We start from the raw sequence: 21,293 nt of genomic DNA, 5'->3' as shown, positions 1-21,293 counted from the left end.
GAGAGTGAAAGAGGAATAACTAAACCAAGGCTTGATGCATTTATGATATGGATCATGACTGCAGATGTGGAACTACTAACATGGCACCTGGCCAGAAGGATGCTCTTCTCTGGATGATTTTGATAAGGAATTGGGGTAAAGGTTGCATGTCTTCAGAAATCCCTGTGATAAGCCTTACCAGTACACACATGGCTGGTATACCCTGCTTCAGACAACAAACACTTTTTTTTTTTTTCTTTATTCTTTTCCAGAGCAGTACTTATACTTAAGATGTATTCTAGTTTAGACATGGCTTTAGTTAATTAATGTTTGTAAAACACTGAGATTGAAAGGTGTTGTGCAAATGCCAAATATTCTTCAGATGCAAAGCCTGATTTTATTTTTCAGAAAGACTGCTTTCTTTCTTTGTCTGTTATGTTTTTGCGTATGTTGTAAATGATTGGTTGTCTGTGTTTACTGTTGTAACATGTCTTCTTATTACTACCTTGTCTTTCTTTATTAGGATGTCTGCTTTTCAATCTTCAAGAAATTTCTTAAATGTTTTATATGCAAATTTCAGTCCACAGATGTGCAAATTAGATGTTTTCCATCTCTCATAGGTTAAAGGGCTGGAAGTTGCAGAAGGGGTGTAGATTTGGAATGCGCATGCTTGCTTGCACAGTACTGAAACCACAGGTCATTGAATTCATATTTTGGTTCTGAAGATAAGTCCTAAATCAAAGGCAATCAAATTTAGCAACAGCTTTTAAATTCTGTACTCATAAATAGGGAAACCAAACAGCTTGTATATGAATAATAAATTTAAGTTAAAAAATAGTTCTTTTGTGTTGCTTAGTGAAATTTTCTGAAGAGAGAAGATAAGGAAAAGCAACAAACAAATAAGGGAAACACTTCTACGAAATTATGCAGTGATTCTCACTCTTTTCTCCTTCTAGTAGAAGAACTGTGGAAGACTGTCCATGACTCCTGAGATTTCCTTTTATAAAAACAGAAAGGTTATTTGTAGTTAGGGAACCTCTTCCTATGAAGAACCTGTACCTGGCCAGTTGAAGATCTCAGCATAATCTCACTGATTTACAGTAATAATAACACGCTGCCTCTCTACTGTGCACAGAGGAAATATTCCTCAGTATTTTCAACTCAAAATCTTTTTATGACCATGTGATTTCTAAATAACTAGTTAAAGTGAAACTGACTCTCGGGTAAAGGAAATAGCACAATTATTTAAGAAATTTGTGAAGCTGGCAGGAAAGACAAAATAGAATGATTTCACAAGTTTCACAGCACAGAGTCCAATTTCTACTGACGTGATATAATTGAAGCAGTGCAATATAGCGGTATATACTGAATGGCTTTGGTTACCATGTTCCAGGGAAAACTGAAGAACAATTGCTGAGAAAATCTGAACATCATTCACCCTTTGAATTCTGATCAATTTTATTTTGCTCTTTCAGGAATTGTAGATAATTAAAGTAATAATTTTGCACTTTGTAACTTTGTATCAGTTTACAACAGAATTTTAAAGCATGATTACTCTGATGAACAGTGGATTTCATGAATATGCAATCCTCAACAAAGGATTTTATTAGGCTTTTCAGCCATATCCATTCTATATATTACATCCTGAAACTTAAATTAAAATATTCATAGCTCACTGGAGACAAATGAAAAATTGATTAACTTAGGTATTTGGAGAAAATGTGTAATCAGAGAAATGAGGAAGATGCAGTCTGTCCTGGGAATGCACTGCTGAGAGGTGAAAGTAAGCAGGAGGTGTCCAAAGCATAACTCCCATGACACACTGTGGTGGCACTTCTAAACTGCACTGTTTGCTAGGATTCTAGTAGGATTCTAGGATTGTTTACTAGGATACTAGTTAAATAAATAAATAAATAAATAAACAATTAATTAAATAAATAAATAAAAGAAGAAGATAAAAAGAAAGAAGGAGTACAAGGGAAGATGGGAAGATAGTTTTCTTCTGGCTTATTTTATCCAAAACGAATTTTACTAAAACAATTATACATCTACACATATATATGAGAAAGGTTTACAATTTTGTTTTAACTGAACTCTGTTTTAATTGTATATGTGTATGTGTATATGCTGTATTTGCTTTACAATAATAGAAACAGGTTCTATTTTGTCAGGAGAAGGGTTATGGAATCTTGTTATCCCCAAAATATAATGGCTTTAAAGAAAAAAAAAATATTCAAAAGAAAAAATGGTACTTCAGATCATTCTATTGAGAAGAAACTTAAAATATTCTGTGATTTGAGAATCTTGATCCCCTGGGGTATATGCTTTGAAAAGTGAAAGCATCAAGAAAAAATTAGTACATTTAGTTCTCATCTGTAGAGGCTATATAGAATGCCACTTTCACATTTACAGGGTCCAGATCTTTAAATCATAAATACCTTCCTAGCCTTTAGAAGTCCAGGAAGTTTCTGCTGATTTGCAGCTCCTTGAAAATGTGGTGTAGATTTGCTGCACACTATATATATGTATATATATATATATATATAAACATTGGATTCAGCTAATAATGTGGCTACTTATGGTTTTGTTTAGTTTTATACAACAGTAAATTCTTGAATATCATTCAGTTAGATTTTCAAGTTTTCCTTAAAGTGTACAACCTCACAATTTTCTAAAAACATATCACAGGATGGCTAAAGGAGATTGGGTTTAAAGTAGGCAAGTAGGCAAGTAGGCAAAGTAGGCAAAGTAGGCAAAATGCTTAATCTTTTACTTACTTAGGAATGATTCACCATGTTATTCGGTATTTTTCCCTTACTTTGTTGTTGTTGTTGTTGTTTTCCTGTTATCATCAGCAACACAGCTGGTCTCCAGGATTTTAGAATTTTTACCAGATGAACACAGCACTTGAGCATCACTTTCCTGACGAACAAACCAAACCAAACAAAACCAAAACACCCTAGATATATTTTGAGACAGAGAAAGAGGCACTGAGGACTCACAATACCTGAGAAATTCATCTGCGGTGTCAGCTTTATACTTTAAATGTGTTTTCAATATGCTTCTGTCCTGCTGTTTTGCTTGAGCTTATTGTCTTTTGAGCTGACATAACAGAAATTAATGTCATCAGTTTTCTATCAAGCATTAATAACCTGAAATGCTGATAAACAAACTGTCATAGGGGCAAAGCAGCTGAAATTGCTACAACTAAATTCAAAGTTGAGATACTGAGTTAGCATCTTGAACCAGTTTGTTGTTTGAAATATTGTCTTGCTGACTTCCTTCAGAATCCTCCTCCTTCTAAAACACATACTTTTATGGTTTGGGTAAAAAAAAAAAAAAAAAAAAAATGCCCCCCCCCCCCCCCAAAAAAAAAAAAAAATCAAACAAATTAATATATTTAATGACAAAATTTGAACATCTTGAATTGCATTTCTCTTGATTTGCACTTGAATTGCATATTCATTCTCACTTTTATTTCTGTTCCCAAGGCATAAGAATTCTAACCAGACTGTTCCTTATTGTGTTCCAGTACCTTCTATTGCAGGATCATCAGCAGAATGCTTTTCTCCTTCAGTTTGGTGATTATAGCTTTTGTGATATCCATATGTTGAGATGGTAGTGTCGAGGTAAACATAGATTTATGTATCTGTGCTTTCATGAACCTGCCATTTGACTGACTGTTTCATTACCTTCCGATGCCTCACGGTTGTGAATGGAAATGATTTATGGGCCTGGACAGGCTGTTTAAATCACATGTTGAGGGCAAGTAAAGATAAACTGAGATTCCCAAGTTGACTGACACTAATGAAGAGTTATAAATGTTTTCTCTAGCAGAGAAATATTTAAAAAGAAAGGTGGAGAGAAAGAGATTTGAGATTTTTTTTTTTTTCCTTATAGAAGTTTTTTTGATGCACATTCACAAGAGAAATCATTCTCATCTTGGAAAATGTGGTATAATGATGACTTGGTGAAGTCAAGATGATTTAAGGAATTAATTTTTTAAATAGTTAAAAATCCTAATATGCAAGTCTAAACAGGGAATTAGAAGAAACTACAGATGTAGGAAACGTAGAAAGAGTAAGTAAGGGAATATCTGGGAAACAGAGGACAGTTCAGTTCTACTGAGAGAAAAAAAATAATTAAAAAAAAAAGTCTGAACTCAGTTGTGCTTAATTCAGAGGATTTGAAGATAATATGTGAGAACATTCAATGTTTGAGAAAGATTTTTAACAGTGAAATTTCTGCTTTTACATTTCATAGGAAAAAAAAAAAAAAAAAACAAAAAAAAACCAACCAACCAACCAACCAACCAACCAACCAAAAAAAAAAAAACAAAAAAAAAAAAAACCACCACCAACAACAACCAAGCAGGTGAAAACAGCAATGATGAAAAAAGGTTGTGGCCCAAAACATATTATACATGCATCCTCTTGAAATTACTAATATTAGAATACCAAGATTAAAATAAATAAATAAATAACAATAATAATAAAAGCAATTAGGTGGTCATCATTTTTTAATGGCAGGGAAACTGGCAATTACTCTCTTCCTGAGGAAAAAAATAAAACGTCATTCTTATAAATTCCAGTTACATAAGAATATGGGCAATTACACTATTGAAGAAATCTGTGACAGAGAGTAGGCACTAGAAAATATCTATGAAATATGATTCTCATTCACAGAGGCTTCTGAACTGCAGAACACCCACAGAGTAAAATCAGCTGCAGATTGGTCTTTCTACATCATGGAAATAACAGAAAATGGGACTGGAGGGGAGCATGAGTGGCCATCTAATCTAACCTCTGTGCTAACACAGATGAGTTATAGCTGAAATTCTGGCAGACTAACATAGCCCATACACCATGATAAATGCATTCCTTCCTTCCTTCCTTCCTTCCTTCCTTCCTTCCTTCCTTCCTTCCTTCCTTCCTTCCTTCCTTCCTTCCTTCCTTCCTTCCTTCCTTCCTTCCTTCCTTCCTTCCTTCCTCCCTTTCCTTCCCTCCTTTCCTTCCTTCCTCCCTCCCTTCCTTCCTTCTCTTTTCCTTTTCTCATTTCCTCTCTTTCCCATCTTAGTAGGGAAGAAAGATGTGTTCGGAGCAGTATGCAAGTCTGGGCTCTTAAAACAGCTAATACTACTAGAATGCACTCGGCTGTATTTTTTGTATGTATTTATGTGACCATAAAGCAAAACAACCTCCAAATATAAGTTTAGTTCTGCTGCAAAAGTTTATTCAGGAAAGAAGGAATTCAGTTAATTGAACTTTTCTCACCAGGTGTTCCATGTAAAAGGGATTTGAAATTTCTGCAGGTTTTCTATTTCTGCAGCATCTTTTCAGTGGCAGAGGCAGGCACAAAGGGTAGAGTAAGACAGCAGCAACCATCACTGTTCTTTGTATTTTAAAGGAAGCTTTCTGCAGTGCGGAGAACATTCACTCTAGCAGAAATCTACCAGAGCGTGTTTCTGCTATGTGTGGTATGTGTATCACATTGTACTATCTGCATTCAACAGATGGAGCATTTGTCTGTATTCGAGAAAAGTCACACTAAAAGCAGTAGCACTATGGAGGCTGACGCGAATCTTCAGCTTTACAGTTACACACTCACACCTTAAAGATTAGCCTGCCCTACCCCCTACTTCAGGAGATTTCCGTGGGAATTTGCTTGTTTAGCTGCCGGGCCGCTGAGGTGCAGGGGGACAGCCCGCGACAGATGCCCGGCGCCAGCCGCCGGGCGCCCCACGGCGCTGCCCGCTGCCATGGCGCCCCCTCCCGGGGCAGCGCCGCCAGCGCTCCGCGGCCGCACCGCCTGCCGCGGAGCCCTTTGTGTCCCCTACGTGCTTTAGGGGTCCGTCAGCTCCTTAGATGTCTTGCCAGTATTTTACAATACTGGTATTTTACAATACTGTTAAGTATTTTACAATACTTCCTTCCACTATTTTACAATACTGGCATGACATTCTCAGATGTCTTACCAGTATTATAAAATTCAAGAAGAAAAAACGAACCAAAATTCAAGCACAAAAATAAACCGTAGAAGAAACTTCTTGTAGGAGCGCTTACTCTCTTGAAATAATAGCTCTCGGTTTACTCTTCAGAACGGATAGCGAGCCTCGCCGTGTCGGGCGAGACGCGCATTTCCTGCGTATCTATGAAAAAGCTGTAGCAAGTGACTTTCCCGTTGTCTTTCTCTCTTTTTCACACGTGGAATTCATGTTTCCTGCCGCCGTGCCCGCTGCCCTGCCGGGCGTGCGGGTCCCGCCCTCGCTTCGGGGAAAGCTAAAAGGGCTAAAACGCCGGCCGCACGAGGCTCAGCACCCAGCGCGGGCAGGTGTCTGAGCTACCGCGGAAACTTTCTTTTCATTAACGATGAATATACATAATGCATGTGTCTGGGGGCTTTCCGAGCTCAGGGGACAGCTCGCAGCCGGGACAAGCGCGCTCGGGCGGCGCTGGGGGTGTGGGGGTGCTTGGCGGGGCTGCTGCGCGCCCCGCTGCGCGCCCCGCGGGGCTCCGCGTGCGTCAGGCGGGCACTGGCGTCAGAGCCGCCGGGCGCGGAGCGGCGGGGAGGGGGCAGCAGGAGCGGGGGGGAAGAGGGGAAAGGAGGGGGAGGAGGAGGAGGAGGAAGAGGAGGAGGGAGGCGATGGCGGCACCGCCGTGACATCACCCCGCGGCTTATATAGTTGGGGAAGGGTCCGGGTTCCCTGTCTAGTGCCTGCGGCCGCCCGCCAGCACGCTACCGAGGGCGCGGAGTGGCTCTCTCTCTGTGTCTGTCTGTCTCTCTCTCCGTCTCTCCCCAGGATTTATGGACTTTACTTTCTAGAGAGTGGCGCGGCAAGGATGAGAACCCAGCTGGTGTGCGTGGTGCTTCTGGCCTTGGCCTCCTGCAGCCTCTGCTTAGGTAAGTCGCCGCCGCGCCCGAACACGGAGCCTCCCTGGCCCCTGGCAGCAGCCGGCCCCTAGGCGCGCCTGCCCCCTCCAGCGGGATCGGACGCGACGAGGTGGATGAACTTCAGGCGCCCATGAGCTGCCCCGGTAACAGGGTCTGGCCAGCTTCGTATTTTCTGTCACTCTCCTAACTTTCTCCCTTCCTGTAAGACGTTGCGCCCCACAGCATCACTGCCGTGGTTGTTAGTGTAGAGTAGTCATTGAGAAACACACGCCGGTGTAGACTGTCCACTTAATTATGCTGCCTCATTTGATTTTTGCTGAATACAATGTATTACCAAACTATCATATATACTGTATTTTCTGCAACATGTATTAATATCTCCCATAGTCCAAATCAACATGACTACATATCCATTGTAGTCACTTTTTAGTAGCTGAAGTACAATTTTAAGATTCTGGAGGAAAAAAAAAAAAAGCTAGTAACTGTACCAAAATGATGACAAAAACTGCTGGTCACAAAGATGTTGATCACACAATAGGAAGTTAAATGTAAGTGCATTTCTTTTCCATGATCAGTTACTTTAGAAACACAAAAAAAAGGGCCGTATATGAAAATGCACTGCCTTCTCATTTGGAAAATGACATAGCTGTGCCATTTAGGTCCCCTGCTTTTGTGAAAAAAACAAAACAACAAAAAAACAGGTGTACAGCCACAGATATGGGGCAGAATAGGTTTTTTCACTCTAACTTGCAAATGACCATCATCTGTAAGTCCACAGAATGTAAAGAGTAAATTTACAAATGGCTTTATTTTTGAGCTTCAGTGTTCAGGAAGACTCAGAATTCCCTTCTTTGGATGCAAGTTACCAATTTGCATTTCCCCAGAGAAGAAAAATGTAACATACTTAATATCTGTATTTTGACACAACTTAATCATTATTGTTTTGTGTATTTTAGAGAGTTGATGATCTTAGTGACAGGACTTAATATTTATTACTTTCTTCCCATATATCTAAAGCTTTTTAAGCAAAGGCATTAATAGTATTTTCAGTGAGGCAGTATAGAATTCATAAGCCCAGTAAAGCTAAAGATTTCAGTGGAAATTATAAGAGGTGCATACAAAAATAAATGAAGTCGTATATGTAACTAACATATTTCATTTGCTGGAAAAACTGAAATTAAATTTAAAAGAAATGTCATAGAGAAGCTTGCATGGAAGGCCAAATCAATTTTTACTGATACGGACAACTATGTCACAAAGAAAATGATCTTTAGTTTTAATTTCGCTTTGAAAATATCTGCCATCAGGGGAACGTATCTTCCTATAGAATGTAACTATTTCTATAGAACGTAGATACATGAATAGAAGCTATATTTCCTATCAATAATAAATGAATAATTAAAAAGACAACAAATAGTGTGGATCTTCCTTAGATTTGGACAACAACATGTAATAAGATTTTTTATTCTTTGCTCTCAGAGCATCTGCTCTTTTTATGCTTTTACTCCTCATCTGTCTCTTTCACTCCTGAATTATCTGGGTGCACCCCCTTTTCCTCCTCCAACCTTTGTTTCATTCTTCACTCTAGCAACAGTCTCTTAAATAATGTCCTCTAAAGTTCTTTTCTCTATCAAAATGTTTGATACCTATCTATTCAGTGCAGCTTTCCACTTCTGCATCTGTCTTCTACCCTTGACAGTGTGGAAACACCCTTTTATTCTATATGGCCTTTAAAAGCCAGAGTGCTGACCAGATGCAAGTTATTTTATTGCTCTCAGCTGATATAACTCAGCACACAACAAATCACAATGCTGTCACACCTGTACTGTTCACCCACTTGCAGGAGCTGCTGCTATCATTAGTAGAAATTCAGCTGTGGTGATCTTTTGCTTCCAGCAGAAAGACCTTCAGCTACAGGTGAAGCTGTTAAAAGATTAGGTAACAATGACAATAAGTTGTTCTGTAAGGTATTAGGCTAGAGAGAAATTGCTAGTGAGTTGCTGCAGTACTACTAACCAGTTTTACTCAATAGTTTTGATAACTTCAATGCAAAAAGAGGAATGAATGAATGCATTGAGCTAGTAACACAAAGGTGAATGTGAGCACGACTACAGAGGAAAACTGTTATAATGCATAGGAATTTTTGATGACCTGGATAATAAAAATGGGAAGAAGTACTACTGTGCAAAGTGTAATAGATTAGGAAATAATAAGTTTCCATTGCAATCTCCTTTTGACAGAACCATGGCTGTTGGAAATGTGTGAGGAGACATAGGACTTGATCATGCTATCTGACCTTACTCTTATTACAAGATAATAAGGTTTTTCAGCCATGAAAGACAAGAAAAATCCAAAAATGTGTCTGAAACATTCTTTAGCAACTGGAAAACATTAAGGTAGTGAAGTAGTAGGATCCCTGATCTAGTTTGTGCTGTGCTGTGTTGAGATCATATCAGGCACAGAGGAGGGTCACTGATGACTTAGGGAACAGGTGGCTATTACGTAGATCAGAGACAGTGTAATGGCTATGAGCATAGCCTTTCAGTGAAGTGTCTATGGTGTTTCCAGGGGAATGAATGGCTTATGTCTGAAAGACTAAAGTAGGGGCATTGTAGAGGCACAGTGACCCTGCATTTGTTTGATGGTCACCATACAAAAATACCTTGAAGATCTAAGTAGGGAAGGGTTATGAACATTCTTAAAACCCACACGGGATGGATAAAAATTAGAGAGGCAGCATGTATAGTGAAGGAGCATATATGTGAGCTGTGAATAAAATTTTAATTAGAAATAAATTAGGCTTGAAATTAGAAGAATGTGAATAGTTTGATAGTTTGGAAGAACTTCCCAAAGAAGAAATGTGGTCAGGGGTGGGTCATCTTGTTACTAAGACTGATCAAGATCAATTTTTAAGAGCATTGTGATAGTTGACTTCCTGTGCTAGCAGAAGTCTATCACAGACAAGCACACACACGCATAAAATGTTTCTTATGATCCTATGTTTTGTAGACAGTAGTAAGATAATGGTGATGATGCCTGAAATTCAGGCTTAAGTAGAATCTATCCACAGATTCTGTGGTAGGGTATTACATGCTGATAACATGTATCGTTTTAATAAAACTGAGGCATGGTTTATGCCTCAGTTTTATATGGAATAAATATCTGTGTAGTTTGGTTTTAAATCTATGTAATTGTATTGTTTGGCTTGCGACTGCTGGTATTCTGTGGAACCTAAAAGGCATGTGGAAATCTGTTTCACTTGATTTCTGTATATATCTCATAATTGAGCTGTGATTGCTGCTTCATTTTCAAGGCAACAGTTCTTCCTTGTGGTTCTGTAGAGCATAAAGCAGAAAAGTTTTTGACTGTTTTCTCTTTCTACAGCAGTGTTTACTCTCTTGACCAAATCAAGTCTTGCAAGACCACTGAGCTATTAAAAGTCAATTATATTAGTAAAGAAAATTCTAAGAATTTTGGTTAGAATACTTTCATTTGGAGTATGCATTATCAAAAGAGCTTGTATCACAAATGCTGGTCTTGCTCAGTTCCCTTATATCAATAAAAATACTCTTGATTTAACCAAGAATAATTGAGGCTAAATTTTGTCAAGTAGCTCAGTTGTCATTGATCTAAATTCTTACTTGCTACTTAGGGAAGTATTATTTGAAAATAAATATCCAGTATCTTCCAAGGTTAGAAGAGGTGACAAATAGTGATTATGAAAATCATACAGATTTTGAATGAGGATATGGCAGCAGTTCTGTTTAATGGAATGGTTGTTGACCAGTGAACTGAGATTAATGAATCCTTTCATTAATAATCCCTTCATTTGCATTTCAATAAGCTTGACCCTGCTTTAAAATGTCGTGAGTATCCATTTCAAAATAATGTTACTATTACCTAAAGGCTCATCACAGTCCCTTTAGACCACTTTGCTGTACTTCTATTACAGTTTTTATTTTCTTCCAGATGTCCTGATTTATAATGAAATAATAAACATATGTTACTGATTTATTCCCAGATTCAGAAGAGGAAATGAAAGCATTAGAAGCAGATTTATTGACCAATATGTATACATCAAAGGTAATTATTTTTTCTCTTTTAGTTGATGGCTATGGAGCAAATGAATTCTCATTACAAACCTAGAAGTCTTTACACAAAGTAATAACCTGTGGTCTGGACCTAAAAGTTTAGTGCTAGACATCACTTTGGTGCAAGATTTTCTCAGTTCAAAGGAAATTTAAAGGTGTTGATGTGACACAAAAAATGTTCCTCAGTTTTAGCACTGTTACTTTCATTAAACTGTCAGAAGTGTGTTATGTGTAGAGACATAAATTTATAAGAGGAAATGTGTTTCCAACAAGATTATGTATGCTGAAAGCTAAATTAACCTTTAGTCAAATCTGTAAGTGAGATTTTTTTATGCAGAACTTTTTTCTATATGCATATAAAATTAAGACAGTCATGAAGCAAAAGCTGTTAATGCATATGCTGATCTTAGTTTAGGAATTTCATCGTAGTGTTAGTACAAGAACACGGGGAGATGACTATGAAACTATTAATCTGGTAAATGACATTTCCTTGACAAGCGGCCAGACTGAGTGATGTACATGTTATTTAATACAAATAGAAAAAAGTTATGTTCCAAGCTCATACTGACATAGGTAAAGCAGCAAGTGTTGCACATATGTATTGAACGGGCTGATAGACAAGCACTTTTGCAACACTCTTATGATTTAAAAAATACAGATGTCTAATATTTCTTCAGCAACATACTGAAGAACAAACTCTGAAATGAGTGTTACAGGCTTAAGGTTGAGTGATTTAACTCTTGTTTCTCATGAAGTTAAGTGCAGCTTGATTTCAGTGGAAAATAAAATGAGACTTTCATGAAAATTTTAAAATAAGGATTCATAAGCTAATGACTAGTCAAATGTTAAGGAGAAAGCCTGCCTGCAATACAGTATTTACTGCATTTGGTTGTGTGAGATTTTTCACAGTAGTCCTTGCTAGAATGAGAAATGAGGCTAGAAAGTACATTGTTTGGATCTGGTCTAGCAATTCTTAAATTCCCACGTTCTTTACTGGCATGGTAGATTCCAAATAAACCTGTTTGCCACTTGCTTCTCTAAGGTAAAGAAAGAATTAATGCAGATTATTTTTCAGAGACAATTTTAAATGTAGGAGGCTGACAAAAATAGTTCTTTCTCTGTGTGCCAAACCATAATGTGTCCTGGGAGAAAACCCTGCAGTTGTTGGTATTTTGGTTACTGGTTATAGTGGAATTGTGATCCTAACTTTCACTGCCATCTTCTCTCTCAGCATGCTCAAGTAACACAATCTCAAGTAACTAAAAATGCCCAAATATAGTACACCAGTTTTATAATATGAAGATGTATATTATACACTATTACATGTTTTTTTAAATCATGTATTTGATCTCCTCGTGGTATATACATGTATAACATATAAGACAAGTGACACCTGAAGTAGACAGAAACAGTAGACATATGGCAGAGACACCGTTTTAATTCTAGATTATACCATTTAAATAATCCTTTAATTCATTTAACATGATGTCCTTTGACATCAAAGTAAGGAATCGTAGAACCGCTAAAATGTCTATAAAACTTCTTCTACAAGAGATAGACTACTATTCCGTTCAATAGTAAAATGACTTTTTTTTTTTCCCTATCTGTTTCTGCTAGTTTTCAGTCTACAACAGAGGTATGGTTCTAATAGGAAAGCCAAATTTTATGATGGTATATATGATAACTGACTTGGTTTTTGCTTGAGATCAAGTTCCAGTTGAGGGCAATTACTATTGAATTGTATTAATCATCTTTGACACTGACTTGGTTAGCAACAACAAGGGAAATTCAGACAACTTAAATAGATTTAGTGGTTCTCCCCACTAACATGGAGGGGAAAATAACGATAAATAAAAAGACAGTGTTTATGAAAACTCAGATCTAAAAATGCAGTAAAGTGGATTAGTACTTATAGTTCTAGTATGTCACAGAAAAGTTCTTCCTAAATAGGTACTTGTATTGGTATTAATGGTATTAAGACTAATAGTCTATCCAAAAATATGGAAAAAAGCTTTTTACCACATGGTTTGGTTCTGCAGACTGTTGTCCAGTGCCTGCTGGCCTTTTTTGCCATTCATCCATATGCTAAATACTTCTACAATATTTTTTTTTAAAGGAAATACATACATGCTTATTTTGAACTGTCTTCAAAATTTAATACAGTTTGTCTTTCTCTGCTGTTACACCTCAAAGAAGATAAAGGGATCAAACAAGTCCCTAAAATGCTTTATACATGTATATCTCTTTTCTAAGATAAAATCCAAAGAGCCCTTTGCAAGATTTAGTAACACTACACAACCTGCGGTGTTACAAGTATGAAATTACCTGCTGACTGCGTATTGTATCAAAAAGATAGCTCCATTCCTCCTCCTTAAATGTTCTGATGAAACCAGCATTTACATGAAGAATGTCCTTAACTCAAACAAGATTGAGATGATATCAGTTCAATAAAAAGAAAGGAAGAAAAGTGTTTCTTTGAATAACTTATCACTAGAATATAATGTTGTGATCCCCACTTACGTTAATTTTTTGAAATCTTGGACCCTCTGAGCTTCTTACATTTCTTGGATGCCTATTCTGACAGTATATGCCAGAAAGTTTAACCTTTGTCAGAGGCAGATGAGGCTACAGCTGCCTAGGAGTTGTTGACTTCCTGACTCTGCTTACAAATCATTACATTTAAAGGCATCGGTGTATATCATGGAAGAACTTTGGCTGTAACGGAACTCAATAAATTATCTACTTAAAGAAAGAACATTTTTATTATAATTTCTATTGATACATACTGAACAAAATTCAACTACTGTTCTGAAGAGGAACCCTTGAAGCACCTATGTAGACAGTGCAGACCTGTTGAGCCAATACAGTTTGTACTACTGATACTTTTGCATGACTTCAGCAGCATGCTGAGAGATACCTGCACACTCCTGTTAACATTGATGAAAACAAGGAAAATCCCTGCTTTACTCTATGTAGAGGATTTAATGAAACAAAACTAACAACAAGGAAGTATACCAGGAAAAAAAAGGCTGCTATGAGGTCTCCCTGGAGAAGAGTTTTCTTTTTTATAGCAGCCTTTCAGTACCCAAAGGGAAAAGTGGGAAAGCGGGAGAGGGACTCTGTCATGGAGTGTAGTGATAGGACAATCTTTTTAAACTAAAAGAAGGTAGGCTTAGATTAGATAAGGAAGAAATTCTTTACTCAGAGTGTGGTGAGGCATTGGAGCAGGTTACCTGAAAAAGCTGTGAATGCCTTGTCCCTGGAAATGTTCAAGGCCAGATTGGGCAACCTGGTCTAATGGAAGCCAGGGGGTTCCAACCCCCCAACGGGGGTTGGAATTAGATGCTGTTTAAGGTTCCTTCCAATCCAAACTAGTGTATGATCTTATGATTCTATGAAAAAGCACCACAAAAAGCCTTCTGTTCTCAGCCTTATAATACTTCAGGAATTCTGTAAGTGAAGTCCAAGTTTTTACCTATATTTTTGATGTCTTGAGGTTTATTTGGTTATGAATCTGTTTTTCACCTCCTTTCACTAGATAAAGAATATTAAAACAAACAAACAACAAACAGAAATGAACTTTTTAATTATTATTTAACACTTAGGAGGTATTAATTACAAAACAGCAACAGTAAGTTATATTAAATAAATTGTATTGGGTCGTCATTCAACCAGAAACAGAAAGAAAAATATATCAGATGTATTATAACTTGGGATTCTCTGTAGTTTTTCATAGGAAAAGACCGTTGTCAAGAAGAAAATATTCTCAAGCTCATTTCAGTTTCATAGTCAATTTTAACTTCACTTTCAACTTCTCAAGATGTAAAAAGGTGTGGGAGATATGACTCTCATATATCAGAGTCATATTTCAGATGCGTGTTCAACAATGGAAATGTGTATATAATATTCACTTCATGAATTCTTCAGCATTAATAATTTTTAAATACTGATTCATTCAGCAGCCTCTCAGATCCCTCCCAGATTATTTTTTTCAAGTTAATCTTCCAAAAAATGTGTTCCTTCTTGACAGATATGAGTTCTTTGATCTCTCGTGGAGGTGTTATAGCAAAACATATCTTGAGCAACTATAGTTGCTATTGCTTAGAGCTGTGTGGAAAATACATCACACACTGGAAGTGTACCTGAACATCTGTGTTACAGTCATCTAAAACTATTTTTGCCTTTTTTTTTCTTTTCCTCCAGAATACCCACCTCAGAGATTTTCCATAACCTATAAAACAAAGCTGTGTGGTTGTTAATGCTTGCTGTAATAGTGGAGTGTATTAGAAAAGTAACATGGCTGCTTTGTTCAGTGAGTGGACATGACCTAGAGAGCTCCAAGTTCAGTTAAAAAAAATAAAAATGTTCTTAATGCTTTATTGTGTGGGTCTGCAGGAGTGTAAGTCAGAAGCATGTGTACTCAAGTAAAAAAATACTTTGAAGAGATATATGCATGGTATTATTGAGAATTAGACTCTTTTGACCAACAAAGTATGGTTACAGACAGAACTGCAAGACTATTTTCCCCTAACCTCATAAGTAGCAGCTAAGACCAATTGCATCTAATGGAGGCTGCAATTTAAGTATTTTACTAATAGAGAGAAGCATTCTTTTAAACAAAGACATGCATCAAGGTAACATAAAATAGAATCTTGTAATCAAAAGTTATTAAAAATTATTCAAGAAGGCATAATGTATTTCCCCATTTCTTTTCTTTTTCAATCCCATCCATTGAACTTGGTTTCAACTTAAAATTCTCACTTGCTCACATAGCACTGTCCCTAGATTTAATTCTTCATTGCAATTTAAATAGTTCATATTTCTTTCATATACCCAAGAGAAAGAATTGTATTGGAAAAGTCACCTCGTTTAGTATGAAAAGCTCCATGGTTTTGCATTTCACAAATATTTTAAAACAGACCAAAGATTTTGAAATTGCAGTGCACACTTGCTCTTTTTGCTAATTTAACTATTGTTAATTAAATTAGGCATTCTGTAAAGAGGTTAAGTTTGTTTTGAACCTGCCACATCTTTTCAAATAATTAAACAGACAAATTTCTGGAATGGAGCACCTGAATGGGACAGCAGATGAGCTGAAACAATGCAGAACCTTCTGAATAAAATTTGGGATTTGTTTTCTTCTTATCCTCAGAACAAAATACTGCTTGTTTTCTGAGACATGTCAGGAAGCTAAGAACACAGCAGTTGTATCAAAGGACTAAATTACTGTTATTCTGAAATGCATGTGTATATCAGATATATACTGAAGTAATGATTAAAGACAAAAGGGTATTTTTCAACTAATGATACTGGTGATGAGAGCCTTTCTTGTTTCTTGCTCACTTCTCTGTATTTTTCTTTTCTCTCAAAAAATAGTAGCAAATGTGCACAAATATTACATATAATACCTCTTCGTTAGGAAATTGATTTGAAGAAACAACAGGTTGTGTGATTACCAAATGTTCAACTAGGTAAGAACTGCATTCACACTCTCAGTTAATGCTGTTGGTTAGTAAAAAGCAATGTCTGTATTAATGCAATAACCGTATTTAATTTGGTACATCCAGGAAAAGAAACTACATTTTAGTTCATTAGTACAGTGTAATTTTAATGTACTCAGCAAGGAAACCCTTGCCAGTAATAAACAGAAATTTACTCTTTGGCTTTTGATTGGAGATTGCTATGTCACCAGTTCCAGTTGAAGGAAACTAGTCTCAGTAAGTAGTAAACTAATACCCATCAACACGAGAAATACAATTTGGAAGAAATAATTAATAGTGTGAGAAAGAAAGTGGCAAAGAAAACAGCAGTGAGTGAGGTAGGCATTATTTTTTTCACTCTATTTTTTTTTCCATTGATAATCAAAGCTAAAGAAAACTACTACCACAGTTGCTTGAAAAAAATATTAATAGAAAGTAAAAATGTTTTTTCTTATATGTTTTTAAAGGTTTTAAAAGATAAATAGCTCCTAAATAATGTAAAGTATTGGATTAAGCAAAAATTGTCACAAACCATGGTGAAATTTCTGTTTATTTTTGTCTTTCTGTAACAACTCTGAAATGGTTCATTAAGAACCACCCAAAAACAGTTGGTCTCAGTTTTTCAGTCCAGCCACAAAATCAGGAATACTTTGTTTGCACAACTCTATTTCATCTTTGCTCCACCTTTAACAAAGTTCCTAGACCTTCTATACACATCTCTCATGTTCATCATAACTCTCGAGTATCCAAAAATCCTGGGGCTTACAAATTCCATAACATCAGATCCAGCCTCATTAGACAGCTTGCCTTGAAGCAGGGGCTCTGTCCTTTTCTTGGGGAATTTTGAAATGACTGGTATTTGTTCTGAACTGGGGAGGAGTTTCTAGTTAACCACAAGCATTCGGCTTGGAATCTGGCACTGGGAATTTATCCAGCAGTCCTGACTCATTGTCCTGACTTACACCTATGAATTTATATTATATTAATTTCTATTCCTGTTTTTGTTTGCACCTGTGTATAATGACTATGAAATGCTACCATTCTGGTTTGGTAGCAGTTTACTTTAACATCGCATATATCTACCTTGAGGGTAAGGCAGTGGGGAAATAGACTTTGTGTTTTTAATAAAGGAGTTGTCCTAACTTCTGCACTCTCTAATTATTGTATTAAAGTTGGGCAGATGAAAAGGACTTCAAACAAACAAACTTGTTCCTACCAAAATGCTTGAATGTCACACATTACTCAAAACAAACCAAAAATTGTATATTTGGTTACATTAAGTAGAGGGCATTTGTATTTTCAGATTAACAGAGCAAAACTTCCTTACTGGAAAATGACCCTGTTAAATGTCTGCAATCTTGTCAACAACATGAACAACCAAGTGGGGGAAACAGTAGAGGCAGATGAAGAAGATCTCATTTCAGGAAGACAGTTCCCTGCTGGTCTGGATGGCTTCAGCTTGGAAGCAATGCTGACAGTATATCAACTCCAGAAAGTTTGCCACAGCAGAGCCTTTCAGCATTGGGAGGTAAAATGTCACAAATGCAAGTTTCAATGCCTATTACACTTTTGTGGTCCCTTTGTCTTCACAGTGATCTTTTAAAATCCATACCCTATGCGTTTCAAGCCTTGTGTGTTCTTGGCTTAAATCACTCTTGTTACATTGTCTAAACTTTCCCTACCTTTATGATATTCTGTAATACCTAATACCTCTAATATGCCTGTTACTGAAAGGGTTGTGAATTAATACAGTTTTTCAAGAGCTGGATGCCTGTTTTGGATAAAGATGCATGCACATATGTGAAGTATTCTTAACTACATAATTTCTCCAGTCTTCATAGCCATTCCAGGGAACCAACCAAACAAGTGGCAGTGAACCAGAGCAAAAAATTAAAATCTGCTTAACACACATGAAATAACTGTATATTTATTCAGGCATAACTAAATGTAGGCAGAGTTTCTGTAAAACCTTTCAAGGCCCTGAGACAAACTGGATTCAAACTACATGGACACATTCCCATGTATACGTGTAATTTTACTAGGTACTCTGGACTTACCATTGCTAGGAAACCAGAATCAAGGGAATCCTGCTTTCCTGTTCTCCCACACCTAAAGATTGCTAATCCTAAGTAGTGATTGTTTTTAGTCCACCTGTCATATGTACCTTAGTGCAATGATCACGTGAAGAACACTTAACAACACTGATACATATTGCATTAAAAGTTATTTTTTGTAGTATCACTACCCACTTTCCGGCAAAACCAAGTTTCTTCAGCTGTTACAGATACATGGGCAGTGTGATTGAGTCCTAATACCCTTTTGCTTGCTGAATCACAGCTCGATATTTGCTTATTCTCAATGTTTCATACCAGCTAGGATGGCCCATACAAAAGTCTGCAGTCTCTGAGAACCAGTTTTCTGAGGACTCCATTGTTTGCTGAAAAAGAGCTACCGTAGCATTGACCACATGCAATAGCCTGTAACTTAATCACAGCTCCTGCAATAACAATTGCATCACTTTTTGTGGTGGTTGGGAAGCACCACTCCTAATCACTAATGTGAAATTAAAAAAGGGTATTTCTCTTTCAGCTTTGGAACACTGTTAAGCGGCATAAGTTTTTTTAAAGTATAATAGAAAAAGAAGGGATAGAGACAGAGGGAGCAGGCTTGAAATAAACAGTTTATGCAATGAAACAAGTTCTTATGATCTTACTCATCCAGGATTGATTCCAAAGTCTGTTGAAACCAGCTTTTCCACTGATATCAACAGAATTTAGATGATCTCTTACTTATTAAGTAGTTAAGTAACAGAGTTTGATTGCTTAGGAAAATATTGAGGTGGGTCTAAACATGTTTTTAGTTTAATTCCTTTCAGCCACAATCAGCTATAATCAGTAGGATTGTACTTGACCATGGAAGAATGTTAGAAGAAAATGAATGAAATCCTAATAGATAAAGCAAGAATTAATCTGAAGAAAACACCTAAAAAACTCCAAGTAAAACTCAAACACAGTTATATAACATATTTGATTGATAAAATTTTAGCTTTATTTCATTTCATACTTACTTACTCATCATAAATTTTGATTTTTTAACTGTAGGAATTTGGAGATAAAAATATTCCTCAAAAGGTGAAACCAGCAAGGAGTGTTTCAGGAGGTTTTTAGGAGGTCTTCCAGTTAAATTATAAAGTGGCAATCATTAGGAAGCTGTAAGTCAAATTTAGTCGAAGAAGGATCAGCTTTTCTCTAGTCAAAACCAATGATCTCATTAGTTTCAGCAGAATTTAAATATCACTTCCATAGGATTCACCAAATCAGTAGCCTGATACTAGGTTAGATCTGAGTTTGGGGCTTATAATGCTCTCAAGGAATTGATAATTTTCATTACCAAAAACCACTGATACCATTCTGTGTTTTCTGACATCCTACAGTTACTTCAACAAGATGCTTATGATCTAGAGAACTCAAGCCAAGAAAAGGAAATAATGAAAAGAAAAAATCCCTATATTCTGAAGAGGCAACTACATGTGAACAAAGCTAGAAGACCATACATACTCAAGAGAAGTTCATATTACTGATACAGCAGAGGAAAACAATGTGTATTTAGTTTATAGGTAACTGTGTGTTATGGTTATCTGATTTAGATCTAAAATTATACTTGTGTGAAAATATACTATGGAAAATCATCAAGATGACAACATAACTGTGTCTTTTTTTTTTTGTTGTTGTTGGTTCCAATGGCTATTTCTTGATTGTGATTTTTTCCTACTTGAAATTAATTGGATCAGTACATTTGCAAATAAATCTAGTTTCTAAGCATGATGTATTGCACACTACTGAGATTTCAACATATTTCCAACAATACAGTATTTTTCCTAATTTTGCACACTGACATACACCAAGGAAATTGATATTGTCCATACACCTGACTGAGAATCTCAACAATTTTGTGTTATGGAAACTTGTTCTTGGAACATCTCAAACATATATATGCTTTCAAGTTTTTATATAATACAATATTCAGAACTGCTGCAATATTTTACAGATTGGCCAATTTAAATTATTAGAGATTAGGTCTAAGTAAGGTAATATGGTCAAATATTAAATGGCAATTTCAAAATTCATATTTAAAACAGCCTGCTTGTAAGCGAATTTAAGTTCTTGATTCCTGATTTGCCACTTGCCATAATTTAAGAAAATGCATTAATGAGACTTTAACAAAAGTATGCTACTGAGAACAAAGCCAGGTATGCTTCAGAATCTCATGTAATGTTGATTAAATAAGGAAAAAAGTTTATTAAATCAGTAAAATAATTTATGGTGTTTACCTAATTTATGAGTGCTTAGGAAAAAAATAAAAACAAAAAAGTAAAAGATGATTCATGCTCCTGTGGTATTACTGGAAAAGTCACTATACTAATCCAGTTATATGAGAAATTTGGGAAAAAATATTTAAAAGAGGAATTAAAATTAGAACATCTTACATTTACTATTGAAAGCTATTTCCCTCTACAAAGCTCCCTCCCTCTACAACTCTGCAATAACAACAGGTAGTTTGGGGAGCTGAAGATAGTCTTGGAATGCCAATGGGAAGCTCCCATCATGGAAAAAAAAAAAAAAAAAAAAAAAAGTATTTTCAAGTGGTAAATTCTCAAGTACCACCTGAAACTCACACACTACCGAGCTCCATGTGTCTAATCCCTACATCAGATGTAGGGATTAGTGCTCCTGGATTCCAGTCTGGAAGAAAACCATTTGAACTGGGGGAAACAACAACAGTTAAAATAGAGAAAGAGTTTGTGACCTATGAAGGCTTGATGCTCGGACAAGGAGACAAAAAGTGGGAACAG

The 21,293-nt window shown here is 36.4% G+C and overlaps 1 protein-coding gene across 1 annotated transcript; it reads left to right on the top strand.

Moving 5' to 3' along the window:
- The first annotated feature begins 6,662 nt into the window (after positions 1-6,662).
- NTS (neurotensin) lies at positions 6,663-21,055 on the top strand. The gene is made up of 4 exons (XM_032196570.1): positions 6,663-6,879; positions 10,892-10,953; positions 17,745-17,969; positions 19,875-21,055. Exons 1-4 carry the CDS (start codon positions 6,819-6,821, stop codon positions 20,019-20,021), a joined length of 495 nt encoding a protein of 164 aa, XP_032052461.1. The 5' UTR covers positions 6,663-6,818; the 3' UTR covers positions 20,022-21,055.
- Positions 21,056-21,293: the final 238 nt, after the last annotated feature.

This window comes from Aythya fuligula, chromosome 1 (genome assembly GCF_009819795.1).
Source record: "Aythya fuligula isolate bAytFul2 chromosome 1, bAytFul2.pri, whole genome shotgun sequence".
In the NCBI taxonomy this organism is placed as follows: Eukaryota; Metazoa; Chordata; class Aves; order Anseriformes; family Anatidae; genus Aythya; species Aythya fuligula.
Note: the sequence above shows the minus strand (reverse complement) of the source record. Positions and strands in the feature narration are given on the sequence as shown.